Source organism: Podarcis gaigeae (genome assembly GCF_964106915.1).
Source record: "Podarcis gaigeae genome assembly, chromosome: 4".
NCBI lineage: Eukaryota > Metazoa > Chordata > Lepidosauria > Squamata > Lacertidae > Podarcis > Podarcis gaigeae.
In genome coordinates, this window is record NC_139677.1 from 50,730,562 (window position 1) to 50,758,227 (window position 27,666).

The 27,666-nt window shown below is 41.7% G+C and overlaps 1 protein-coding gene across 4 annotated transcripts in view; it reads left to right on the top strand.

The window, feature by feature from the left end:
• The first annotated feature begins 3,345 nt into the window (after window positions 1–3,345).
• LOC310842631 (uncharacterized protein) overlaps window positions 3,346–27,666 on the top strand; it is a 37,789-nt gene continuing 13,468 nt past the window's right edge. For 2 of the 4 annotated variants that reach the window (XM_083734730.1, XM_083734729.1), the window contains exons 1-3: window positions 3,346–3,766; window positions 7,429–7,511; window positions 12,523–12,666. In XM_083734730.1, coding sequence (XP_083590856.1) covers window positions 7,454–7,511; window positions 12,523–12,666 — 202 coding nt within the window. In that variant the 5' untranslated portion in view covers window positions 3,346–3,766; window positions 7,429–7,453. Of the gene's footprint in view, window positions 3,767–7,428; window positions 7,512–12,158; window positions 12,262–12,522; window positions 12,667–21,647; window positions 21,815–27,666 lie in introns of all 4 variants that reach the window. The other 2 variants (XR_014563275.1, XR_014563276.1) reach the window with 2 other exon arrangements.

Consider the following 27,666-nt stretch of genomic DNA (forward strand, 5'->3'; position numbering starts at 1 on the left):
CATTCAGCTGCTTTGGGGAGGAGGGCTGCCCATTTAGATTTTGGTGGTTTGTTGTTTTTTTTTAAAAGAGGGGTGGCTTTTTAAAGACTTTGTGGTACCCATAAGCAGGCTGATACTCCCCTCTTGTTTCTCAGTGGCTCCATTTTGGCTGAAGTTTTGTTAGCACTCAGCTCCTGGGTTTAACTATTAAAAGTGACTGGGATACACACACACAGCAGTTAAATCTCTCTTTTTTTATAGAGAGTTAAAGTTGCTCTAGTCTTCTTTCGCTTCTAAGCTGAATGCCTCATTGAGCACCCAGGCTGTAGTGATCCTTATTGAGGTTGACAGAGGTTGGGCCTTGTTAGGTATGCTGTTCATTCATTAGTGAACTGAAAAGAGCAGTTTTGTTAAAAAGTTTTTTTTAAAAAAAGGGGGGAAGGGGCTGTACCTCAGTGCTAGAGCCCATGATTTGTATGCAGAAGACCCCAGGTTCACACACACCCCAGCATCTCCAGGCAGGGCTAGAAAAGACCCTGAGGTGCTGCCAGTCAATATAGGCAATTCTGAGCTAGGGTAAATTGGCGATTTGACTCCATATAAGGCAAGCTGTCTATGCCTTCAGGTGGACTAGTAACCCTAATTACTGGTCTTGGAATTTATACCCATCTCTACCTGGAAGCCCCATGGAGTAAGTGTAAGACTGCAGCCTTAGTTTGTCTCCAGCCCATTTCCTCCATTCCTGTACTCAAGTGGCTCCCCAATCCCACATTGGACCACTTGAAAATTACTGAAGGTGTTGGAGGACAACTGAATGATTGTTCTGCCTGCTGCAGCAATTGCAATGCACAATGCTAGATGCAGTATGATTTTTAATAGTTTTATTTCTTTTTTTACAGAAATGCTGCAGACCACCTTAATGAAGTTCATGGACCACTGGTGGTCCACAGACCACAGTTTGGAAACCTCCGTGAATAATAATAATACATGACTCTGCCTTATTCTGAATTAGACCATAGCCCTTCTCACTTGTTCAGTCACATCCAACCACACCAACACAATGTGATATTGCCCGTGCAATCAGTTCTATACACGTGATCAGGAAAGAAGGATTGCTAGTTACCCTAGATAGGCAAGCATGTACTACACTACAGTAGGTATGCACATGGGGGACTGGTCACAGTGGATTCAATGCATGCTGGTCAGTGGTGGGTCCAGCTGCTGCAACATACCCGCCTCCCCCAGCACACTTTCCCTCCATAAACCTATGAAAAAGGCTTCTGTGTCTGCCTACATTGACTACTGGGGGCTCTTCCATATGTGAAGCAGAGCTAGTTTCCTGCCCTGCTGCCTGAAGTGCCTTTTATAGGGTGCCCTGTGCCCTGCTTTATGGATGACAATCCTCTATTTGGAGGGATGTCCAAGCCCAGTTTGGTTTAAAGATAAAGCCAAATTAAGGGAGAGCAGGGGATTTGAATTTGCCCACCATCACTTTGTACCTGAATTGAGCAGACAGACAGCCTACCTATCTACACACCATACATTTTTAAAGCATGTGGCTTCCCTCAAAGAAACCGGGAATTGTAGCTTGCCCCTCAGAAAGCTACAATTCTCAGCACCATTAACAAACTACTGTTTCCATGATTAGTCGGGGGAAGTCATGTGCTTTAAACGTTATGGTGTGCCTGCCTGCAGCCATAGATCACATGGTCCTTGTCTTCACCACAATAGTACTAATATGTGCTGTATTTCTACTTAAAAGGTAAAGGTAAAGGACCCCGACAGTTAAGTCCAGCCACAAACGACTCTGGGGTTGCGGTGCTCATCTCGCTTTACTAGCTGAGGGAGCTGACGTTTGTCCGCAGACAGTTTTTCTGGGTCATGTGGCCAGCATGACTAAGCTGCTTCTGGCAAAACCAGAGCAGCACATGGAAACACTGTTTACCTTCCCACCGGAGTGGTACCTATTTATCTACTTGCACTTTGACGTGCTTTTGAACTGCTAGGTTGGCAAAAGCTGGGACCGAACAACGGGAGCTCACCCTGTCATGGGGATTCGAACTGCTGACTTTCTGATTGGCAAACCCTAGGCTTTGTGGTTTAGACCACAGCGCCACCCACGTCCCATATTTCTACTTAGATTATGGTAATTATTTCAAAATTTCTGTCAGATTTTGAGGCAAAAGTGGGCAGAGCAATGGATGTGGCTCTTACCTTTGTCCAGTAGGCTACATTTGAGTTGAAAGGTTTCTTCACACACCAGGCCTGTGCACCAGGGTAAATTCAAACAAATAATCAGGTCTCTGTCCTCCACCAGCCGGCATAGCCCTTCAGGGTCCAGGGCGTGTACCTGACTGCACACACACCCTCCACACGGTCCTGGAACACACTCCTCACTATTATTCATCTAGGGAAAAAGATGACTTTTTACAATTCAAGGACACATTCCAGCTCGGCAAGAGCACCTGAGCAAGTATTAAACAGCATTATCCATAAGGGACGTGACCTGAGGTGGGTCATGGCCTAGGGAGAGGCCAGAGAGAGAGAGATGCCTAGAAGGGCACACAGGAACACCAGGCTGACAGTCCCCAGCACGAGCATTTTATAGCAATATAGTGGGTGCTGCAGAATTCCATAGAGTGGGAAAGTGGGGAATGGGAAGATTTTGCTGCTCATGCTCAGTAAAGTTGTTTTTTTTTTCTGAGGCATTTGGATGCCAAGATGGTGGAGGAGGAATCTTCCCCCTCCTTCTTCTGAGGTAGTTATATTGCTGAAATTCAGCAGCATCTATTTATTTGGGATAATTAGGCCCCTAACAGCTCGGCTCAGCTTGGTAAACAAAGCAAAGGGTGGGTTCAAATAAGCTTTTATCTTATATGCTTTTTTGGTGTAATCTGTTCTATCTTTGTTTTACAGGGTTCAACTGGAAACCTAGCAGGTTTGGATTTGAATTTTTCACTTTTTGGTAAAGGGAACTTTAATGTAAAACTCCCATGATTTGGAGCAGGATTTGGAAGGTGGTTGCTATGGTGTGTGTTTTCTACTCTCTAGTTCTCTTTCCTATAGTTTGGGGTGAAATCCAGTATTAACCATGCTCAGAGTCAACCCACTGATATAAAATCATTGATTTCACTGGGTCTGCCCTGACTAGGATATCACCCTTGGATTAGGGAAGTTGTGAGCCAGGTGCTACATTGTTATACATTGGTTTGAAAATATAAAATATCCCGTTAAAATGTTGTATATGTCTGTATACATTTGTTGAAGAAAGACCCTGAACTTCCCTTAGTTGTATCACAATAGCAGTGTATACACAGATGTGTGGTTAGTGGAAGGGCTTGACTTGTTGCAGGGGTGGTGCCTTGGAGCGCTATGATTCCCTGACTGTACTTGGCAGAATTGTCTATATTTTAAAGGCCCCGTCTTGGACAAGCGCTTGGAGGGGCATTTTGTGGCCAGTTCCTAAGTGGGAAGATGCCTCTTGCAAGATCTGGCAGAGGCAAGCTGAGCTGTGTTGAAGGAGAGAAGGCAGCAAGCTCCCGTCCTGGGAGTGGAGAGCGGCTGAACTCTTGCTCTGGCTGGCTTCTCTGCCAGCTCCAGAAGGAGAAGGCAGAAAGCAGGGGGAGTTACCTAGCAACCAACTCTGATGCTTTCCAACTATTTACAGGGGAGACCGAGGGCTGTGACCTACAAAGTAAATTTCCCATCAATGGGATTGCATGTGAAACACGCGGAAGGCAAGCTGGGCGCCAAACTGGCCAGGGGAGATCCTAATTGCTTCTGCATGGTGAGTTTTTAGCTATAATTGAAGTATTCCTGCTTTAAATTGGAATTCTAACTTTTCTGATGGAGTCACTAGGATAGCTGTATGATGTCTTATTTTTTTTGTTAGACATGAGGCTTAATCTCTGCTGGAGCAGTAGTGGGGGGAGAGAGAGAGAGAGAGAGAGAGAGAGAGAGAGAGAGAGAGAGAGAGATTTTGAGGAAGTGATTAAATTCAAAAAAAAAAAAATAGACCAAGTGGTCAACTTCTTTGCAAAGTATGTTAGTAATTAAAACACCCGTTAAACCCTTCTCCCTCCATTGTGCAACATGTCAGAATAGTAAAAGCTTGTGGCGGTTCTTTCTGGTTCTTCTAATTTACAGAAGACACTGACTGCATTCAGATGAAATGCAAAACCAAGGGTGAGGTTTTGGGCAGCCTATGGCTTGTGAAAATAATAGTCATAAACTTTGGTTTCCAGCTTGGCTGCTTTCCACTAACGAGCTGGAGTGAATTTAAAATGGAAGCCTTCCAATCTCCTAATGGTTCAGGGAAAGGTTGGGCTCATTGTTGTAACACTAAACTATGGTTTCAATACATTTCTGATAAGTATTCAATGGATGTACTGGCCAAATATTTCTGCAAGCAAACCATAGTACCATGACTCAGGGGATTATGAGTACAATGAGGGATGTTAATGTTTTGCGGCAAGGTATAGTCCCTGTGGATAAATTGCAAACCCACACTTAAATAATGTTTGCAAAAAACACCAGTGTCAATGCTTTGCTTCTTCAAGCTAGTCATTTGAAGTTCTTGCTATTGCTGTTGTTTCTGAATTCATTATACTCTATATTTATGTTATGCCTTTGTGGCATCAGTAACAGAAGCCCAAAATCACACTGTGAAGCAAACATTAAAGGTGTTACAAGCAGGGAAAATATTATTACTTTCCATTAATTAACCTTTAAAACTTTGACTAATCCAAGAACCCTTTGGGGGTCCAAGGCATTGCCCCTTTTCTCTGAATGCAAAGGAAGTCAGTGTGGGAAAGTAACTGGACAAGAACTGTGGTGTCCTGAATTCAAATCCCTTCTCCTCACTCAACATCATTATTTAACATTTATTGGAAATCTTCCTGCAATAATAATAATAATAATAATAATAATAATAATAATAATATAATAATTCACTCAAAACAGAATCAATATATCTTGTTAAAAAGCAGCAATATTTCTAACAGCTTGGATAGAGCCAAATGTATAGTCAGAAAAGTGAAGGTAAAAGAGGCAGATCTGAAACAGCAACTAAAACAATTGGGAGGTGGGGGTTGAAAGACTGGTCTTATTTACAATAGCAACTATATTTAAAGTGTATTGGAAAATACATCAAGGAGTTCAGTAAGTAATCTCTTGGATTACAATGTTGAAATGTTGGTGGACTGAAAAAATGTGAATTTTATTATCATAAATCAATATTAATAAGGAAATGAACTTTTGTGTTCCTGCTTTAAAAGAAAGCCAATGAAACAGTAACCAGCATTTTACTACCACCTAAGGAGTATACACGGTCTTCCTAGTAAACCCCTTGAAATTAAGAAAAATAGTTATTCAGTTTCACCAAGATCCACAAGCAAATCCTAACATGCAGCAGCTAAGCGGCAATTGCTATTCATAGCCAAGGCCTGCAAAGCAGTAAACTGTCAGAAAGAGGGAAGCCATAAAGGCTTGTGCAAGGCCAGAAGGAAGTGAGGCCCCAGAGTCCAGCAGCAATCATGGCACAGGGCTGGGGGCTGCATTTCAAAGTGATTACACAATACCAAAAAAATAAAACCCCATACAAGATTACCGTATATGTTTAAATAGCTGTCTATACAAAAACAGTAAAAACAATTGCGTGGACAGGCGGAGTCCCCAGATCCTGCGCGGTCCCCCCGTCATGTGGAATAACGACTCAAGACAACGTGCTATGGGATTAAATTGGCCACAACTTTATTAAATTTCATTTTTTTAATTTTTTTATAATATTTTTATTAAGTATATGAAATACAGAAAAAAAGAATAGAAGACAGATATAAGAAATAAAATAGAAAAGTTACAAATTTCCATGTTCTTTTTTTCCAGCAAGTCTAGTGGACTTCCCCGCATCCTCCAAACCCTGCATTCTCTGTGATACAGAACATCAGCAATTTGTTAACTTGTTTCAGTACTTATTGTATCCTTCATTTTATCATGTTACCTAATTTCAAAGATGTTATAACCCAAATCTTATACATTTTCGTTTAAACACAATAAAGTTATTTCATTATTCTACCTCTGACTTCTTGTACCTTAATTTCCATTTCATTAATTTACCATTGCTGAAGCTAGAGTTTCCTAGAGGGTGCATTTTTTAACATTCGTACAGCTTATAATGTTTTTTCAAATAGTCCTTAAATTTTTTCCAGTCCTCCTCAATTGTTTCTTCTCCCAAGTCTCGGATTCTGCCAGTCATTTCGGCCAGTTCCATGTAGTCCATCAACTTTATTAAATTTCAAATGTGGATAGACCTTGGCTCAGGCATTGGGTGTTCTCCCTCCCCAGTCCCCAGCCGGGGAACTAGGGAGCATCAGGGTTATCCAGTGTGGGGGGGGGGGATGGGCCAGCTCTGGAGAACATATGTTCAAGCAGAGATAGCCGCCCCCGTAACGCCGCCGCCGCAGGGGAGAGCAATGACGACCTTCCGGCGTACGGTCAAAGCCTCCCTTCAGAAAACCCCTTTAACGGGGAACCCTGGTATCGCCGCCGCAAAGAGGAAGATGGACAAAAGGATTCCGCCCAAGGCCTGATACCGCCAAAGTTGTGACGTTTTGCTACGGGAAAGGCGAAACCTGCCAATGCAGGGAAATTCCTTTCCGGCCCTTTAACAGCGACCTTAACGTAGCAGCGCCCGCATACCTGCGCCCGCATACCTGTGACCTTAACGTAGCAGCGCCCGCATACCTGTTAACCTGCAAAACCTGTGAGGAAAATTAACCAGCAACATAAGACATTGACTGAGGGTGGGTTGGGTGGGAGAAGCTCTGGAGCCAAGTGAGAATTCCCAGGTAAGATCCTCCCTCCTTTGTGTGGGCAGGTAATCCCTCCCCTACCTGGCCTGGTCTCCTTGGCAACTCTTCCCCCAGGTGGGATTGGACAACTGACTGAGGTAGGCGGAGACCTCCAGGTATCCCACCTGAGGGAAGGCAAAGCCTAGCCTATGCTGTTGGAGCCGCTCCAGATCTAGGGGCTGCACGCGTCCACGCAAAGGGCGCCCCCCGTTTTAAGCGGGGAGCGGTCATTGCTGTATATTAAAACAGTTGTACAAATAAAACAGTTTGAACTAAATTCTGATACCGATGGAGATAAAAGCGAATGTATATCTGACCTTGGTGAAAATGAAGAGAAGCAATTTCTTGTGAGGCTAACATAAAATCTAAACTTCCCCTGAAATGTAACCTTCTTCTCAGGTGGTATCATAACCCTTTCCCAGATCTCTGTCAAATATTTTACACATTTTTTCCTGAAAGTTTTGATGCACCAATCAACATTGTATCCCAACATGTTGCACATAATTTATTTTATTTATTTACTGTAACCCAACCAAGGCAGTTGTCTGTAGCCTCCAACCACAATGTAACTCCACTGTTTCTCTGCTCCTGGAAACTACAGTACTTCGAAATCTGCAAAAGCAGTGATGCTGGTGAAAGTAGCCTTCCACAGGGAGCCTGGACTGCCTTTCCACTTGCTTAAAGGTAAGTAGCTACATGTAGTAAGCACTGACTTGTTAATAAGCGGTTGTGTCCCCCCCCCCCATTTTTTGCACTCCAGCAGTTCAAGAACAGCCTTTCTGTATACCTGTTTCCAAATACTGGTTCTTGTTTTTATTTATTAAATCAGTGGCTTATGTGGCTGTGCATGTTCACAGCCTCCAAAAGCAAATTATTGTTTTTGCATTAAGTGTTTGCCTTTTTTAAAAAAAAAAAAATACTGCTAAGTAGATAACATGTTCTCTGATGTTGGTTGATTGATGCTACTATACAAGCCTTTTGGGAAACAGCTGTTGCTAATAAGAAGCATTATAACAAAATAATTGGGTTTCTTTCTTGAAGAAACATTTTGTACAAATGCTAATGATGTTGTTTATTTTCCTTCATAAACATTTTCAGAGACTGTTCTTTTATCTGCTACAGCAAATTATAATAGTGATGGTTTAAATAGAGAAAGACAAATTGTTCTTAGGTTTACAGCAGGAAAATTCTCCTTTGATATATATTTGGCTTTGTGTTCCCTTCTGCAGTTGGGAGTACTCTACTCTGCTTTTTTAAAAAAAATAAAGAAATCCTGAGCCCACAAAGACTTCTTTTTTATATTACTATTGGCTCTATTAATGTGTTTGTACTGTATTGTGCTTGCACAATGATGCTTTGCCCCGAACAGGGTGTGCATCAGGGAAAAGTGGGGTGTGGTGTAGTGAGAGAGCCCCAGGACACAAGTGTCAGTCAAGGGCAGGGATAATGTGGTGGTACAAGAGAAGTGGGGAAAACAGTGGCCACTGAGGCAGGATGAGACTGTTTGCACGAGAGATGGAGCCTTAGGCAAATAAGAAAGTGAGAGCATGTATCAGGGATGTGGGGGGAGGGATTGTCTCTTGACCCACTGATTGGCAAGGTGTGGGAAGAACAAGGGAGACTATGTCCCTTGGCGCATACCAGTCAAATCACTGTCTGCAGGGCTTTAGTGAAGCTGTAATAAGGGAAGCGTTTACACAAATGTCTCTTAATGAGTCAGACTTCAATTTTTTGAAAATCCAAGAGCAGGTAAATATATGCTTTCGTGTGTATGCACATTTTTTGTATCTGAAGAAGTGTGCATGCACATGAAAGCTTATACCCAGAACAAACTTAGTTGGTCTCTAAGGTGCTACTGGACAATTTTTATTTTTTCCCCAACTGCGTCAGACCAACACAGCTACCTACCTGAATCAGGTAAAGATAGATTCCCTGGCTTGGATCCTAAGATACAATAAGGGAGTTTACAGATGGAAAGTTTTCCCTTCTCTTCCCTGCAGCCTTCTGCACATACACCCTCCAGGCAGTTGGACAGATTCAGGGAGGCATGAGGCCTGCCATCTTGTCAGGGAGCAACCTGTTATTCCTTTTTTTTGGAAAGGAACTCTGCCACTAAGGGAGGTGGGAACCCTCCCCACCCGCTACAGATTCATCATAGGCCATGTTCCTGGTCAGCCCTTCCACAACCTGGGGTTCTCAAGACTTTGTACAGACTTGCCTCACACCAACATACAGTGGTACTTCAGGTTACATACACTTCAGGTTACAGACTCCACTAACCCAGAAATATTACCTCAGGTTAAGAACTTTGCTTCAGGATGAGAACAGAAATCATGCAGCGGCGGCGCAGCGGCAGCAGGAGGCCCCATTAGCTAAAGTGGTGCTTCAGGTTAAGAACAGTTTCAGGTTAAGAACAGACCTCTGGAATGAATTCAGTTCTTAACCCCAGATACAACTGCACAAACCTGAGGTGTAGAGCCTATGCAGGGCTATACTAGAGCTGAGACTGGGTCCAGATAGTCATTTAGTGGCTAGGCCTTACTGCATGAATATTTATTTGTGTGCTGGTTCCCAGTCGTCAGCCTCAACCAGTGCTGACTCCATGTTATTGCCAGGGTGGTTGTTTTTTTGGGGAGGGTGGGGGAATACATGGAGTGCTTTTGTTACCATTGCAGTTGTTTGTTAGACCCAAGAAAGAGTGGACAAAAGGGTTGAAACGGTAAAAGAAAAGTGCACAGGGCTGTTGTGACCGAGCACTCTGCCTGGACCTGGGGCTGGCCCCTTGGTAGATGCTTGACCATGTTGATTGTTGATGCCATGCTAACCCTTAATCTGCAAAATGTCCATTAACATCTCTTTTGACTCTCTTTACTCCACTATTTGTTTATTAGGATATGATATTTCCACCAGGTGTTTGGAATATATTAGAGTTGCTCTTATCCAAATGGCGTCCTTCTCTCTCTCTTCCCACCCCCACTGCAATCCAAGCACTTGGGGGGGTGATTACCCGAGGGGATCTTGTGCACTAGAAATGTAGAAAATAGGGTGGGTCCTTGATTCACATTACAGTGCTTCCAAACACCCAGCAAAAATGTTCAAAAACCAGGGTTTCTGGCTATTCGGAAGTGAAGTGAGTTAAACCTGTGCATTTGTTTGTTTATTCTTAATTCGCCATTTAAGGAGCTGGCAAACATTCCTCCAACCTTACAAAGACTGCCAGTCATTGCTCATTCATTCAGCATATTGCACCTCAAGATGGCACTCTTGAACTACTCAGCTTTTGAGGGATATACTGATTAAGAATTACTCACAGCAGGAAACTTTCAGAAAACAGGATATCTTAGGGAGGTCCAACTTAAGCAGGAACAACTGCCGCAATGTTCAAACAGAACAACCACATCAGACGCTGACAACACGACTTACTGATATTTATATACCAAGGATTATACTTCTTCCAAACGCTAGCTGAAACTATTCATTACAATTGAAATTACTGTTGTTATAAGCTAAAGGCAGTTTTAACTAACCACTGCAAAAAGGGAAATGCTTTCATCTTGCTTCTGAACTCTGTAGTCCCAAATTTTAATGATATAATTCTTTATATGATGTGAAAGTCGCCTACAATATGTCTTTATTATTATTTTCTTTCAGAAGTCTGGTGCATTTTAAATAAATAAACAAATAAATAAATAAATAAATAAATAAATCTGGATTAGAATTACGGATCTAGTTGTGACCAGGTTGCTGAACTGCATATATAGAATTGGGGAGAACAGTTGGAATGGCATGAGAATACCTTCTTATTTCTTCCAGATTTTATCCTTCATTCTTTCCCTTCATTGCAGTGTCCAGGGAAGTGCCATTCTGACTTCCTGGAAGAGGAAAGCAGGGCTTCTGAATTCAAAGTGTGATTTTCCCATCCTCTCAATATTCCGTTTGCTTGGGCCAGCATTTGGAGTGAGGGGAGAATATATAGCAGGGATACCACATATTTGGTCCAGTGGACATATTTGGAATTTTGGGAAAGTGCCTGTTGGAATTCTGCCTGGGTCAGAGGAATGTGCCACAGCGTAGGCACCGGCAGATATTCCTTGGCGACCTCCCCGCTGCTACTCCCGGCAGATAAGCAGGCGAGGTCTTGGCGATTCTTCCCAGGCTGTGAGAAAAACACACCGTTCCTTCTCTCTCCCCTTTGGTGTCCCCCAGGGAGGGGAAAGAAGCAGACAGAAAACTATTTACATCCTTTATTTCTGTCTCTCACATCAGTACAGAGAAACATGTCTGCACTCAGCAGCAGTAAGAATAAACTCCACCCATGTACTTCCAGTACAGGTCATGTGACACACACACACTGAGCTAACATCCGGTGCTCAGTACAGAATGGACTGCCCCTTTGTTCCCATGGCAACAGTCACAAACATCCTGTTTGGCTGTCCAGCCACAAGCAGCTGACTTGGCTGCTATAGCCTTTGCTTGCTGCTGCATTGCTGCTTTATAGTAACAGTGCCATGGACACCGGTCACAAATTAATGGCAGTGGGGCATGACACAGCACAAAATGGCTTCCATGGGTGCATGGCATAACACAACATGGCTGTCAGAAAGGAGAAATGGATCACAAAATAATACCTATACATTGACATAAATTGTTTCTACAATTCCTCCAGGTTTCATTGGACTCCAGCTCCCATCATCCCTGGACCCTGACCATTGACCATGCTGCCTGGAGCTGATGGGAGTTGTAGTGCCAACAACATCTGGTGGACCTCAGGTTCACTATCGTGCTCTGTAAAATGCAAAATGTGCTAGCATTAGTATTAAGGAGGCAGCAGTATGCATTGTCACTTGACCTGATTTCCAGATGAAAAAATGCAGCGGGTGGGTTGTGTCCAATTTTCTAATGATTTGTAAAACTTTTATGAGCTTTAGCTGATGAGTAAGCTTTTCAGCCCTAGCCGGGTCCCATAAGTTTCCATACCACAGATTTAAACTCAAATCCTTCAAAGTCTTCCATTGCTGTGCTACATAAATCCATGCAACAGTCACTGTGAATGTCAGCAGTTCATTAGATTTTGTGGCCTCATTAGGGGAAACAATATCCATTTTAGCTTTCACAAGGGCCACCTTCAACCTTGTTGCTAAAATGAAATTATCTTGACTCAGCTTCACATGTACCCACATTATAACAACTTTAAGGATTCCGTGCTGTTTTATGCAGGGACTAATGTTGCGTTGTTTTATAGAAAGGCTAATGGTAGTAGCAATTGTGGTTTCCCTGGGCAGCATTAAAATGTCCTGTTAATGACTGCTTGTTGCTGCTTTTCACTGACAGCTGTAAACAAACATACCAAGGACAGAAGTATTAAAAAGGCTGAAAGGAAAGGAAACGAAGCGCAAAGACCTTGGCATTTGAAGACCTTGTTTTGCACATGCAGGTAAAGTGCTCCAATTCAGTGCCTGAATATTAGAATGTATCTTAACTCCGGTGGCAATTATTGAACAGAAGAATCAGTTTCCTGCTGCAAAATGTGAATATTTTAATGGATTTCAATTTAGCAATTTGAAGACTGAATACATCCCAAGAAAAATAAAGGGCTGCGAATCATAAACATTTCATTTCACTCATCTCCTTTCCAAGAAAATACTAGAAATGTTTGAACTCCTCTACATATATCTCTATCTTTTTTTTTGTCCAGATGAAACCACCAAAGAAAACTTCAGCCACAATCTCATTAAAGTCAGAATAACTATTGAGGAACCATTTCCAAAACCCATGAATGTGCCTGAAACTAGGCCCAGAAACCACAAGACTATAGAAAATAAATGTTGTTCTTCATTTGGTGAGTTTGCAGCACATCCTTGAATCTGTTTTCTACCTTTAATTACGGAGATGAGTATTTCTTAAGCTCAGGTTGAGGTATTTGAAAAACCAAAGGATTTGAAATGATTTCAGTGAAAATAACAATACTGATAGGAGGCTCACACCTTTTTACTGATGTGGAAATCATGGTTATTGCTTGATTACTGAATGTGTAAATAATATCTTATGTGATCTGCAACCATGGGACCTTCATTCTCATCACATATAGTTATTTACTTGAGAGGAAACAAGCTAGAAAAAGATGAAATGACAATGGGATTGGCTATCAGCTATCATGTGGTGGCTATACTTAAACTGTGACCTCATAAGAGCAGAAAGAAAATTGGTAGCATCACTGGGTCACAAGGGTGAAAGAAGAGGAGGAAAGACCTTTATTCCAGAAACTGAAAAGTGAAGTTGTGCAGTAGTTCTATAACAGATCTGCTTAAGAGCATTAATTAGTGAGTCAGAAGGCTACTCTCCATTATGCAATAGGTTTTCCAGCTCACTGGCATTAAACCAGTTCCAATAAAGATCATTTTTGCTCCTTCGAAACTTTCTCATGAAAGAAAATCATTTGAAACCTTTGATTACTGGGATGCTGTTTGCTTATCAAAGAAAGAACAAGAGGGACGTTGCCTTTTTATCTTTAATGGGAAACCTCAGAAATATCCAACACATTTTGGACATCTCATACCGTATATATAAATGTGATGTATGCAGAGCTTTTAGGATTTCTATACATGATTTTGTAGTAGTAGTAGTAATAACTATACTATACTAACTATAGTATAGTATAGTATAGTATAGTATAGTACAGTGGTGCCCCGCAAGACGAACGCCTCGCAAGACGAAAAACCCGCTAGACGAAAGGGTTTTTCTGTTTTGGAGGCGCTTCGCAAAACGAATTTCCCTATGGGGTTGCTTCACAAGACGAAAAAATCTTGCGTCCCCCAGCGGTTTTTTTTTGCTTTTTTTGCCCTTTTCCTAAGCCGCTAAGCCGCTTATCAGCTGTTCCGCTGATAAGCCGCTTAACAGCTGATCGCTGGAAGCCGCTTGACAGCTCTAGCACTAATCCGCTAAGCTGTCAATGGGCTTGCTTCGCAAGACGAAAAAACCGCTAGACGAAGAGAATCGCGGAACGGATTAATTTCGTCTAGCGAGGCACCACTGTATAGTATAGTATAGTATAGTATAGTATAGTATAGTATAGTATAGTATAGTATAGTATAGTATAGTATAGTATAGTATAGTATAGTATACTATAAACTATACTGTAACTATACTATACTATACTATACTATACTATACTATACTATACTGTATACTGTAATTTGTCCCAACTGTTTCATTGCCCTTAATTCACTGGTATACCAAGGTACAAATGAAGGAAACTCTCAGGGCAACCCTGTCAAGCCCCACAGTGGGGTAAGAGCTTGAACAGGGCTACCTGCTCTATCTTCCAGGGCATTCAGGAATCCATTGGATTCCTTTAGTCTCTGGGAACATACCATCATCTCTCCACCACCCCTTACAAGGGGAAGACTGGAGCCATAAGTCCAAACTTCACCAGGAAATGATCTGACTATGACAACAACGTAACACCCACACAGCCCTTCCTCTACCTGGAGCAAAAACTGAATCAAGGGTGTGGTCTGCCCTATGTGTCAATTTGCCAGCTTAGTCAGAGAACCTGCTCAGCAGCAGGGTAGATGATTGACATATATCCATTTCAGTTGTCATGTTTAGTGAAGCTCTCTGCTGAAGTAAAGCAATTTATCTGGATGGCTTTTACCATGTACTGTACATAGTTCTTCGGAGAAAAAAATGATTTATGTGGCACCCTTCTTGGTGATATATATTATCACTATGATAGAATTGCTGATTTTTCTTATGTTTCACTCTATCTAAGAAGATTTATTCTTAGCGCTGAACTGCATAGCTATGGGTAAAATATAGAATTTTGTACGTGCTTTTGCTTTAATTATCACAATGCAAACTATAGTGAATAGTATGTCCCAAGGGGAAAAGCTTCTGGTACTTTAAAAGGAAGCAGAAATAATTTAGATCATAACAAGTGTTGTCCTGCAAAAAATAATTTTTAAAAAAATGGTGGGAAGTGCTCCTGCGCAGGGTTCAAATCACTACATTCCTTTCATCTGTTTGGCTTGCTCAGCCCTCATTGGGCTATTGGGGTTTCATATCTCTGCAATTTTGGTTGGTTTCCCCCCTTCAAGTTTGGATTTTTAAAAGGTGTGTGGTAGAGGCACTTATACCCTGTCACAGCTACATTAAAATATTTGATTTTTCTATCCATGTCTTTGGGAAGATCTCACCTCTGTTCTTAGCGACATTTTAAATTAGTTTCTCCAGTGCAAAACAGGAAGTTATCTATCCAATCAGGGAGATGCTTTTTCCTACTAATATATATTTCTCTGTCCTCATGTTCCAGGCAGTCCATTCTAGTCTCCCTTCCACTCAGTTGTCAGATCCACACACCCCGGTCTTACTCTGGGGGGTGAGAGCTCTACAATTGGTTTTGTACTTTATGCGTACCTTGGGGTTGCCTTGAGTCCGCTGGCACTTCTCTTTTGTGCAATAATGGTGTCTACATGAGCGTGGAGTAACTTGGAATTGACATTAGTATATAGACAGGTCAGATCCTGCAATATAATTATATTGCATTATATTGCATTATATCTCTGTTATGTCTGTGTGTATGACCTGAAGGAGCTGAAAAGTGAATGTTAACATGAAAGTCAGGAGTTCCTGCTCCAACTTAGGTCTGACATGTTATCCATTTGTTTTGTTTTGAACATTTGAAAGTGCAACCAGTCAACTTGCAAGTCAATGGAGCATGAGGCTTCCTCAGGCAGAATTATCCTGAATTGCATCAGTGCTGTCTCAGCCATTACTTAAGCGATGATGGCTTCCACACTAGTCCCTCACACTGGAATTGCCAAATTTTGTTCACTCACTTTTTATGGGAATCAAGTGCACTGATTGACTGTTTGAGGCAGAGAGGGAGGAGTTAGACCCCTCCTCCCCTTCAAGGAGCAGATTGGCAGGGTTTTGCAGCTTTTTCAAAGGAGCTGCACTTATGCAGCCCCAGCTGCTACACCCACACCCTGTTGCTTGCAACTATATATATTTTTAAAGATAGAAATGAAAGAAAAAGGTACATCACTCCATGTTTTAACTTCACGTTCAGCAGGCCTTGCATATTTTATTCAAGTTTTTTTTTCAAGATAATGGTAGTACAAAAAGTTCCACTTTTTATTCCATTTTCTGCTTATCTATATTTGTCACCTGAAGTTTTCCAGTCCACATAGCTGCTAAGTGCTTGTTAATAAAACAGGATAAAAGATGCAGCTTCTTATTCAACAAGGAATAATAGCACACAGAAGCAGCCATTCATGCTCAGATTTTCCTGGCAAATCAGGAACTAATAAGGTGGGTATGTACATCCAGTAAAGACTGACTTTTTCATTATAATGCACATCTGAATGACAGACACCTAATGCCCATTCAATGGTGTGAAGGAGGAAGTGCCTTATCATCTAGTTGGGCATATACAGTGCCAGATTTACGTATAAACTAAACAAGCTATAGCTTAGGGCCCCACTCTTGGGATCCCCCCAAAAAATTAAAGGGGAAAAAACTGGATGTACATTTCCAAAAATAAGATAAAAAACAAATAAAATAAAACCTACATACAGCAACAGTGTTTTGTGTTGTGTATGGTACTATTAGGTCCATAAATTTGCATATAGCATATATTCAACCCCCCCAAAAAAACAGCAACAATTTGTTGTTGATGAAGGACAGGTAGACCTATAAAGGGCCCCATTACCTTCAGTAGCTTAGGGCCTCATCAAACCCAAATCCCAGCCACAGTGTTTAAACCACTAGTCGCACAAATCACCTCTGGATCAGGGTCAAAATGTCCACACAGCTCAAATTCCAACTTTTAACAGCTGCATGTCCTGCCAGGAACTTTGAAGCATACAGAGACATCTATTGGTTAAATCAAGCATTGCATAAACTTTTCATCTCAGGAGATCGACAAAGGTAAGGTTTCCTTATGGCAACTTTTTTTGGTGAAGAAGATATCACTTACTTCTGAGTAGCCATAGCTAGGTTTGTGCTGCTAGACTTCTAATGTCAGTGTCGTATCCCACCGATCCGGTCATAGAGTGTATAAAAACACACCTGCATTGCAAAACTCTTTGGGAATTTTAGAAGAAATGAGCTAAGCAGAGGAGTCCCAAAAGGTATAATAAATGTAGAAAGCAAGGGATTCAAAAGCTTTAGGAAGGTCAGACAACCTGTTGTAGGCTGCAATCCTAATCCCATTACCTGGCAGTAAGCATCAATGAATTCAATAGGGCTTACTTCTGAGTAGAAATGGTTAGGTTTGTGTTGCTAGACCTCTAATGCCAATGTGGGATACTTTCCCAATCCACATATCCTAGCAAGTAAGCGGCAACAGAATGTTTGAAGATACAACTGTGTGCAAAGATCTTTGCACACTTTAGAAGAGATGTGGGATGGAGGGGTGAATTCAAAGGTTTAAAGATATTCCAAATTAGGGTGAGGAGCTGTCTCTTTAAGAAACCACTGAGGCACTGGAGAAAGGCGGAGGAGAAGCCCTCACCTGCAGCTGCAGCCAATCATAAGCTACAGCTTATTTTATTTGGGAATAGTGTTACATGCATAAGATTTGATAGAACATGCCAGAACACTGGCGTTATTAAGATAGCAATGCTATCTTTCCTTAAATTATCTTTATAACAAACTGATATAAAAAGGTAAGTGAAATTATTATGAGACCACAAAGATAAGTGATGATAAACTCTTCTTAAAGTCATTCCAACATCTCCCTGATGGTGGTAAACAGATTCCTAGCACCTATCATAGAATCATGTTTCTTCTATTTTGTGCTTGCTGACAAATGCACCTAATAAATGTCAGTCAAGAAAAAGATCTGAAATACACTTGTTCAGAGATTGCCTTGAGCTTTTCACACAAGGTTAAAGCAAATAGAAAAGTTGTATCTATTCTCTTTAATGTTGCTTTCCTTTTAACTTTTGACCTTCCTAGTGAGCTGTATTTTTCTTACTGGATTGAAAGAAGTATTTGGGTTGCCACTGCATGGCCAGTGATCCTTCCTTTAATTTTCAGAAAGCAATTTCTGAAGGTTCAGCTTTACAGTAACCAGGTTACTGGAAAGAGCATCTGGAAGATAATAAAATAAGTATCAAAGCTGATATTTGAGTAAGGTGATATGTCTTTCAACTATCTGCACATTCATGTGCGGTGCTTCTGCCAGTACCAGCCAGTGGCGCTTTGAGAACAGGTTCACCAAAGCTCAGTTAAGGGTGATGAGTATTCTCAAAATCAGTGCACACCCTTAAAAAACCTGGACAATAGAATTGTCCTATGTTGACATCTTAGTCCTGTTCAGGCATGCTTGGGAGGAGAGTGCAGACATCCTAGCTAGCTCTGCCCCCTCCATGGTGTCTCTTCAGCCTCTGCATAGAATCACAGAATTGTAGAGTTGGAAGGGACCATGAGGACCATCTAGTCCAATGCCCTTCAATGCAGGAATCTTTTGCTCAGTGTCGGGCTTGAACTCATGACTCTGAGATTAAGAGCCTCATGCTCTACCAACTGAGATATCCAATTTGATTGTTTTCCGTGTGTTCAAATCTGAAGGTCTGATCACGCAGGGTTATAAAGCAGGTGAGGAGACTCCATGAGTACACCGGACTCTCTGCTGCAGACACCTGCCCTCCAGTATGTGGATTGTGGTGAAGCTGGCAGCAGAGATGGCAAAGAGAGGGCAGACCTAGCTATTATGTTCCCACTCTCCCCTTTATTGTATGAGGGGGAGAACTTTTGAATAGGGCCTTGTCATCTTGGGAATAGCATTTTAAAAGTAAAATTGTAGCTGCCAGATGGATAGCATCTGCTAAAACTCAAGAGTGGTGCTAAAGCTTAGAAGTCTCATTGGACAAATATTTTTGTGGCTAGGAGTTGGATGAAGACACCAGGTAGCAGTAGGATTCAAAGGCCAAAATTTTGTTAAACAAGGATGTGCAAAGAGCATTAGATGTCTGATATTCTCCACTCCCTGTGGGCATTCTGCAACGTAAGAAGAAATGGAAAGGGCCAGAGCTCAATGGAGCATCTGGTCTCCATGCAGAATACTCAAAGTTCAATCAGAAAATGGGTCATGCATCAGAAACGTTGAGCTTTTCGTTCATCAGAACTTCAAAAACCCTGGTCTTAATAAAGCAGGCTAGTCTCCTCTTGCCCTTTCATTTAAGTTTCATCTGCATGTTTATAATGGGACAGGAAAATATCCAGAAATGGATCTATATACATATATTGGATTGAAGGATAAGAGTGATTTATGATTCTCACAACCAGCAGCTTCTTAGTTTGAGAACTTGAAAGTTCTTATTAGACCAGAGAGTGGTCACATGTCAACCCAATTAACTATTTTATCAATTGGTCTAAAGCATCTAGTGATAGTTCCTTTGGATAATTTGATCGTCCAAGGAGACAAAAGATTGTGCTGCAATTGGAGCGGTGCAAGAAGCAATAAACTCATTTTTAATGTTTCCTAGGATGTTATTTCTGTAAGAACAATTTTTGACTTACTCAAACCCCCTGGAAATCTTTGGCACAAAAGCACATGAAATTAAGCCCTTTGTGATTATCTCTAAAGGTGCCTACCCAGTTAAATAAATTAAACAAGCTTGGTTTGATGTGCATGTGCTGCTCAGAAGCACACTTTAGCAACAGCAGCAATAAGGAAATTGAGGCAGGAGGATAATTTAGAAAATATCAGCTGCAGTATAGATTTGTGTGGAGAGTATAAAATGCATTGCAACCTAAAAAAGATGAGCACACATGGCAGTCATGGATGGAGTTAGGTTTAGCAGCCCTGGAAAAAGCTTAGTTACATTTTGGGCTTTGATAAGGGATAAGAGGGTGTAAGAATCTCCTTCCAGTAGCACCTTAAAGACCAACTAAGTTAGTTCTTGGTATGAGCTTTTGTGTGCATGCACACTTCTTCTTTGGTATCTGAAGAAGTGTGCATGCACACGAAAGCTCATACCAAGAACTAACTTAGTTGGTCTTTAAGGTGCTACTGGAAGGAATTTTTTTTGTTTTGACTATGGCAGACCAACACGGCTACCTATCTGTAACAGGGTGTAAGAATGTTATTGACAATAAAATTACTTCATTGCATTGGCATGCTTACTTCCCTTCCCTTTTTAGACAGTCTACTACCACGATCATTCCATGGGAAAACACCTAGGGGACAGCAAATAGATATTGTGCCTATTCACAAGAGGTTCTAAGACAGATCCAAATAATTTTAAGCCAATTAGGTTGCTTAGTGTTGTTTCTAAATTGTATTCTAAATACTTTTGGGTTGTAAAAAGTTTAGTTAAAGCTGAAGAACAGGTGGAGTTTATAAAACTACAATATAGCTGTGTTTTTCCCTCCACCAATCGATTAAAAATACAGCATTTTACTGTAAATTTCTTCTAATAAGCATATTTTACATGCACTTTTCACTAATATACACATTTTTGAAAGCAGCCTTTGCTGATATAATGCATTTTGTATGCTATTTTCATAAATATATGCATTTATATGCACAGTTTATGCATGCATATATATATATATATATATATGCAGGTTTTGGTGTCCTCGGGTGTCTTCCCGTGTAAAAGTTGGGGTGTCTAGGCGACGTTTCGACGAGGTCTCACTCGTCATCTTCAGGCTGGTGCTTTCGGCTTCTTGTTACTGGAACAGAGCGGGATCTCAATGTTTGAGTTCCTATAAATACTGTAGAGGGGGTGTGGTGTCTAGCCTCCAATGTTCTGGGCAGAGAGGAAGTTCCCAGGCTAGTGTGCCTTTTCTTCTTTTGTTCCTTAATTACTTGAGAGATACCTTGAGTGATTTCTTGAGTGATATCCTGAGTACCACTTAGGTGGGTCATTAGGTGTGGATTAGTTGCTAAAGTCTTTGTGTCTTGACCTCTTGAACTTTGTGAAGAGTTTTCCTGAGAAGATGGCTGTATTGCACTTAGTTGTGCTTTGGCTTGGCTTCATGTATAGGGGCGAGCTGTGGTTTTGTGGCTTGTGTCAGCCAGATCTGTGTAGGGATTGCAGGGGGGTGCAGCATCCGGAGGTGCCACCATGGATTGGCTACTGGATGGTGTCAGTAATTCATCTGTGGAGAGGGTCTGGGTTTGGGTCTGGTGTGGTTGATTGGTGTTGGCGTTCTGTGTGCCTCTGGATCTGGTGTCAGTTTTTGTGGGGAGGGCTAATTTCCAGATGTCTGGCAAGCGGGATGTGTCGTCACGTTTGTTCATGTTGTGAGGGTGTTTCTCTATCTCGATGGCTTCCATGATTATTCTCTTGTGGTGATGTTCCGTGTTAAAGAGCAATTTGGAATCTGCAAAATTAATTTCGTGTCCTGTTTCTTTCATGTGTTGGAAAAGAGAGGAAGTTTTTTCTTCTTTTTTGACGGCATTCTTGTGTTCTGCGATACGTGCATTTATTCGTCTGTTTGTTTGTCCAATGTACGTGGCTGGGCAGACTTTGCAGGGTATTTCATAGATCCCTTGGTTTTCCAACTGGATTTTATCCTTGGGGTTTCTGAGGATATTGGCTATTTTTTGGTTGGTGCAAAAGGCTGTTTTGATATTGTGTTTATGGAGGATTTTGCTAATAAACGTCGCCTAGACACCCCAACTTTTACACGGGAAGACACCCGAGGACACCAAAACCTGCATTCCTGTACCCGTGAAAATCTACGAAAGCATATATATATATATATATATATAATATTACATGGCTGAAGAACTGCATTGCAAAATTCAGAGAAGCGCAAATTTCAAAGGATGGCTATATTTCGGTTTGCCTCTTGTTTCAGAAAGTGGCAGGAATGCCAGTGATTGGACCCAAGACCATCTGCATGCAAAGCATTGGTGGCAGTGCTTGGTGGATTCATTTCTAAGAAAGAGTTACTAATGTTGCTTGTGAGACCCATATGATCCAGATGGTGCTTAAGAATACAAACAGGTCCTTCAGATAATGCAGGTAGGTCACTAACAACTTTCCTGACTTTCCACAGACAGGGTGACTTTGGAATAAACAGGAGGCAGGGACTGTTGGGCTGCCATTTTGATGCTGGTGGCAATGTGTGGATGCTGCAATAAATATTCATGTATGAGAAGTGCCCATCCTCAATAAGCATGCATCCGAAAGCACTCACAGTGGATACAGCTGTTTGTCTTTGGTAACAGAAAAAGAGAAGCGCTTCTCCCAAAATGTTCCAGTGCTATGTACAAATCTCAGGCATCTCAAGTCATGGAGGGTATCATCAGAAATAGATGGTTAAGACAGCAGTATGTGGAAACTCAGCATCTTGGAACTGATTTTGCATCTCCAAAAGGATAGACCTGATTGAACTATCTAGAGAGCCAAAGCCACATCTGTAAAGGGATAACCAGACTGGCAGTTTTTCTCCTCTGTTCCTGATACTGGTATTGATGCAACCAACACTTTCTTTTATGATCTATCGGTGTTTGTTCTCCACATTCTGGTTGCTCCTCCCCTTCTGCTTCATTTTAGAGAAACAGAGTTTTGATTGGCTGGCCTGGACACATTTGATGCTCCTTCAGCTCCTGGCCATTTTCTCTCTTTCCAAAAATAATAATCTGAGCCTTCTCTTTTTAAGAAAAGTATTTTAAAACAATGAATTGGTGCCTATGCAGATCCACACATAGGCAAAGTCACGAGGGTGCTGATGATACCATCAGTCAATGTGAACTTCAGAAGCTGAACAATTATTTTTTCCCTGTGGAAGATGTTTTGTAACCGTCCCGATTGTCCTTGTATTTCTTGCCTCTTGAGAACTATTTGCTTTCCAGTTTGAAATAATGTCTGGAAAGTGTTTATCTGCTTTCTTCAATATTCTGTTGTCAGACACAGTGAACATTAGTGGTGTTGGCTGAGAAATCTTTGTCGGGAATCTTGTTTTCTAAAGCATTTTTTTGTGTCCTGCAAGAAGCGCTATTCTTTTATATAAATATATATTCTTGGCTGACACTTTCAGTGTAGCAGATTGCTATATCTTCCCACAGGATAAAATTCACAAGGAGTGTTTGCAAAATCAAAAGGAGAATAATACTACATAGCCCCTGAGTTTCCACATTGCTCTTTGTGGGAATATTCCTATAGACACTGCACTGCTTGTTGAAAATCATGCATTTGTGTTGTACATGAGAGAGTCAGGAAGGGAGGACAAGACTATAGCTCAGTGGCATGCAGAAGGCCCTGGGCTCAATTTCTGGCATATCTGTGTGCAGCTAAGGAAAATTCTGGTCTGAAACCCTTGGAAAGCCACTGCCCATCACTGCAGACTATTAGCTGATGGGTTGGGACCCATTACTAAGTTGCAACCTGATCTAAGGTGAATCACAACAACAGTGCTGCCTCCATACAATATATGCTAAAATCAATGAAGAAACGGTCCCCAAATGCATGTTTGGGTTAAAGATGGGTTCTGAGCATCCCAGGCTTTGTGATATACATTGATGGAATCCACCTCGGCTAGAGGGAGAGGAGAAGAATGGGGTGGGTGAAGCTCTGGGTATTAGTGTACGCTGTATGGCCATGGCTACTGTGCTTTATGCATTTCTGCCTGTAAACTGCACTGTGGTTTAAAATAATTTACTGGTATTTTCAATTATTACTCTCTCTTTTTGGCTTTTTCTAAATACTGCTGTTGGGATTCATTTAAAATGGATTAGGTGTTAGTCGGTGATATCAGCCCTATTAATATTTGTATTGTGTTTGAGCTCCACATGCGTGGGGCGTGGGGATGAGTGTGTTAGCTCCACTCCTCCATCGTTGCTCCTGTTGCCATCCAGAAGCATGACTATCTGCAAAGAGGAGCCCAGGAGTCTCCCCTCCCGGTGCAGAGTTAGGAGGAGAAGCTCATGCCTTCATCTTCACACTCCAACTTCATGTGCAGAGTTCACACACAACGCAAACACTTGAACGGGGCCGTTGTGTGTTTCACGATGAATCTGTAATACTGCAATGAGTCTTAGGTTAAATTTTCAGAGGGCTAGCTATGTTAGTTTGTTGCAGGCACCAAAACAAATCAAAGAGTTTTGTGGTACTTTAAAGAATAACCAATTTCATTACGGCATAAGCTTTTTTGAGCTAGAGCTCACTTTGTCAGCAGTATTGAAGTACAATCATCCGTTGTTGTGTGTGTGTGTGTGTGTGTGTGTGTTTTACACACACATGGGTGTAAATGGAGAAAAATATATAAATGTTAGAGTCAAATAGGACTTTAAAGTATCACCTGTGACATATCATTAGAGGCAAAATAAATAAATAAATAAATAAAACCCTACTAAAATGTAGTATAGTTTAGTGATTGATATTGCTTTTATTACAGTTAATTTGCTATGTTATCACAATGCTATTTCCTATAGGGGGAAAAGAAAGAACATCATGACTAAATGTATTTTCTTAACATGGGGATGGAAGTCCTAGGCCAGTCTTCCCCCAGTCTGGTGCTTTCCAGTGTGCTGGCTGGAGGGAGGGACGGATCGGATTTGTAGTCCAAAATTTATGGAGGGCACTAATTTGGTGAAAGCTGCCCTTAACCATTATCAGTTCTCCATATGTTCTCTAGTGGGATCATGGACTGATGAGTCCTTTACAGATTAACTCAAGTAATCTAGACCGCAGTATGCCAAAATAAGAATATAAAGTTCACCATGAGTAGCACTATGCCAGAGTAGATATTGAGCCATGCATATTAGATACTCAGTTATGTGTACTATAATCAGCCATATATTCAAGATAGTGGGTTGCTAGCTGCATATTACAAGGGAAGGCTGGCTAGATAAATAAGTAGACAGATGATGGATACACACATGCACACATCAGAGGAAAAATCCAGTTTCACTTCAGCAGGGTTGGGGTGTGTGTGTAATCCCTGGCAGCTGATACTGTGCACTGTTGAACTCTATGCATGAAATTGAGTGTGTCCACCAATACTTTTCCACAAGTTTAGTTTATTGAGGCAAAGCTTCATTCCATTCAAAGTATTTGTATAGTTGTTTTGGTGAATTGCTATCTCCTAACTTGCTATAGCTGAGATGATTGTGTAAGTTGATTACATAATACATAGCATGTAAAAGGAAACAGCAGCTGAGCAATGGCATTTGCAGTTCTTCATCCAAGCGAGAAGGAAAGGTTTTTCCTTTCAATGAATAGCAACTGAAGAAAGAGAAGGGTATCTGTCAAGGTCTAAGCAAAAATTGAAAACACGCACCTTTGGTCCTTGTTTTGCTGTAGTTCTTTTTAGAACAGGAGATAATGGTCTTTTTTTAAAAAAAAAAAAAGCCAACAAGATTGTTGCTGTTACACAGCTTAAGTGTGCAATGTTTTGCTCGCAGTCTGTCTTCGCTGTCATCAAAATGTAATTTCTCTAGACTCACTGTGGGCTGCAACAGATTTCTTGGAAATGAAGGTTGTGTTGACACCCACAGGCTAGTAATGTTTTCACAAGAAAGAACATGACTTTATATTTGACTCTTTTGAAAGGAGATTAGCAGCAGTAAGATGTGTAAGAACTGCCAGGTTCTCCCTACTCTCCTCTTGCCCCACCGATTCTTCTTTCTTTCTGAGCCCATTCTCTAGGTAGGTGCAACTAAGTGAAGTATTTTAGGCTTGATTCACATTGATATCAGGTGGGGGTGGGGAGGGAGTAAAGCTGACACTATCAAAGATGGGGAGGCCAACAGAGCTGGCATGCAAAGCTGTTTTGATTCCCTCTCCTTCTGCCTCTTTCTACCCATAAAGTCTCAACCAACACAAATTGAGAAAATGCAGTGCCTACTTTTCATGGATTTGTAGTAAACCTATGCCTTGTATTGGGGTTAATCTATTAGCTCCACCTAGTGGAGCCACCTAGTAGCTGCATAGGAGTTCATAGAATCATAGAATCACAGAATTGTAGAGTGGGAAGGGACCCCAAGGATCATCTAGTCTAACCCCCTGCAATGCGGGAATCTCAGCTAAAGCATCCGTGAGAGATGGCCAGCCAAACTCTGCTTAGAAACCACCAAGGAAGGAGAGTTGGCCACCTCCTGAGGGAGTCCATTCTACTGTCAAACAGCTCTTACTGTCAGAAAGTTCTTCCTGATGTTGAGTTGGAATCTCCTTTCTTCTTACTTGAATCCATTGGTTTGGGTCCTACCCTATGGAGCAGAAGAAAACAAGCTTTCTCCATCTTCTATATAGCTATTATATTTCCTCTCAGTCTCCTCTTTTCCAGGCTAAACATACCGAACCGTTCCTCATAAGGCTTGGTTCCAGACCCTTGATCAACTTGGTTGCCCTCCTCTACACACATTCCAGCTTGTCAACACTCTCCTTCAATTGTTGCACCCAGTACTTCAGATGTGATGTGACCAAATCAGAATAGAGCGGTACTATTACTTCCCTTGATCACTGCATTAGCAAAATGTATATAATGCCTGCTGGCCCTGCCCTTGACCTGCACATATTTAGCAGAACCTAGGTGTGTACAAACTGTACATGCATAGTCCATATTCAGTCCAAGCAATCTGGTACACTTCTGCAATCTGGTACACTCAGCATGTGAACACCTGACTCTAGGCACTTGACAGTGTTGGCAGCATGTAGTTAATTGATAACCTTTGCACACAATCCTTTGTACACAAGTTGATGTTACTTAGGCACAGCTGGGATTTTAAATTACTGATAGAAGCTGATACATCCCAGAGAAAATCTGATGTCTCAAATACAGCTAGTGGAAAGATTTGTAATCTAATGTGGACTGAGGTCTATCACAGTGGTTGATAGTGTGGACATATATGATGATTAAAAAGTCTGTATATGGGGAGGGAGGGAGGGAGGGAGAGAGAGAGAGAGAGAGAGAGAGAGAGAGAGAGAGAGAGAGAGAGAGAGAATATAAATAATATCTTGTAAGCACAAGTGAAAAGGAAGAATTTGGTGTGAGATTTCTAACAAGGAAGTGACTCACTGCCTCTCCAGGAAAATATTCCAGATAGGTGGGGCTGGAAACATTGCAGAACTTCTTGTCACACTGTGACCCAGTGAGGGCTGCATAGAGGGTTATAGTGAATCCTGGAACTCTGGAAGCTTCCTGAGAACCAGACAGTATAGCTTGTGGCCACAACACCTCAAGCTGTTGGTTGTTGCTTCCTAGAGTAGGGTCAGCCTGATTCATTACAAGGTGGGAGATTGCCAAGGAAAACATAGGTGGAAGGAGAAGGAAGAGGGCTTGTGATTCAGTAGGTTATGCTCTTCTTAGTGAGTCACAAGTGAACCATCAAATCTTGAACTTTATGCTGCTGGTGGTGGACCCCGCTGCACCCTTTCCTCTCTTTCAATCTTGCCATCACACAACATCCCTACCCTTTATCTATTTATTTTCCATTTAGATGACTTCGGCACACAGTGGTGGGGTTTAATGGAGCAGCATTGCTGCCACCACCACTTCCACAGCCTTTCTGTGTGCGCTGGCCAAAGCGGAAGGATAGGGAGAAGGGGGGAAAATACATCTTACCTACTCTAGCTCTCAGCCTGGCACAATGAAGAGGCCCGGATTGGGCCCTTTGCTGGCATGTGGTGGCAGATCCTGCACTGTCCCAGCTTCATCTCTTCCCCATCTCCAAAACAACCTGTTCAGAGGATTTCCACAGGGCAGCACTGGTGGGGATATCACCAATGGTAGCTGCTGCGATCGGGCAATTGGATCACTCTTTTTTTGTTTATATCCACCAAGGTGAAAGTGTTATTGCGCTCATGTCATGTGAGGGCTTCTGATAGGCATCTGGTTGGCTACTGTGAGAACAAACAGGACCAGCAGCTAGAGG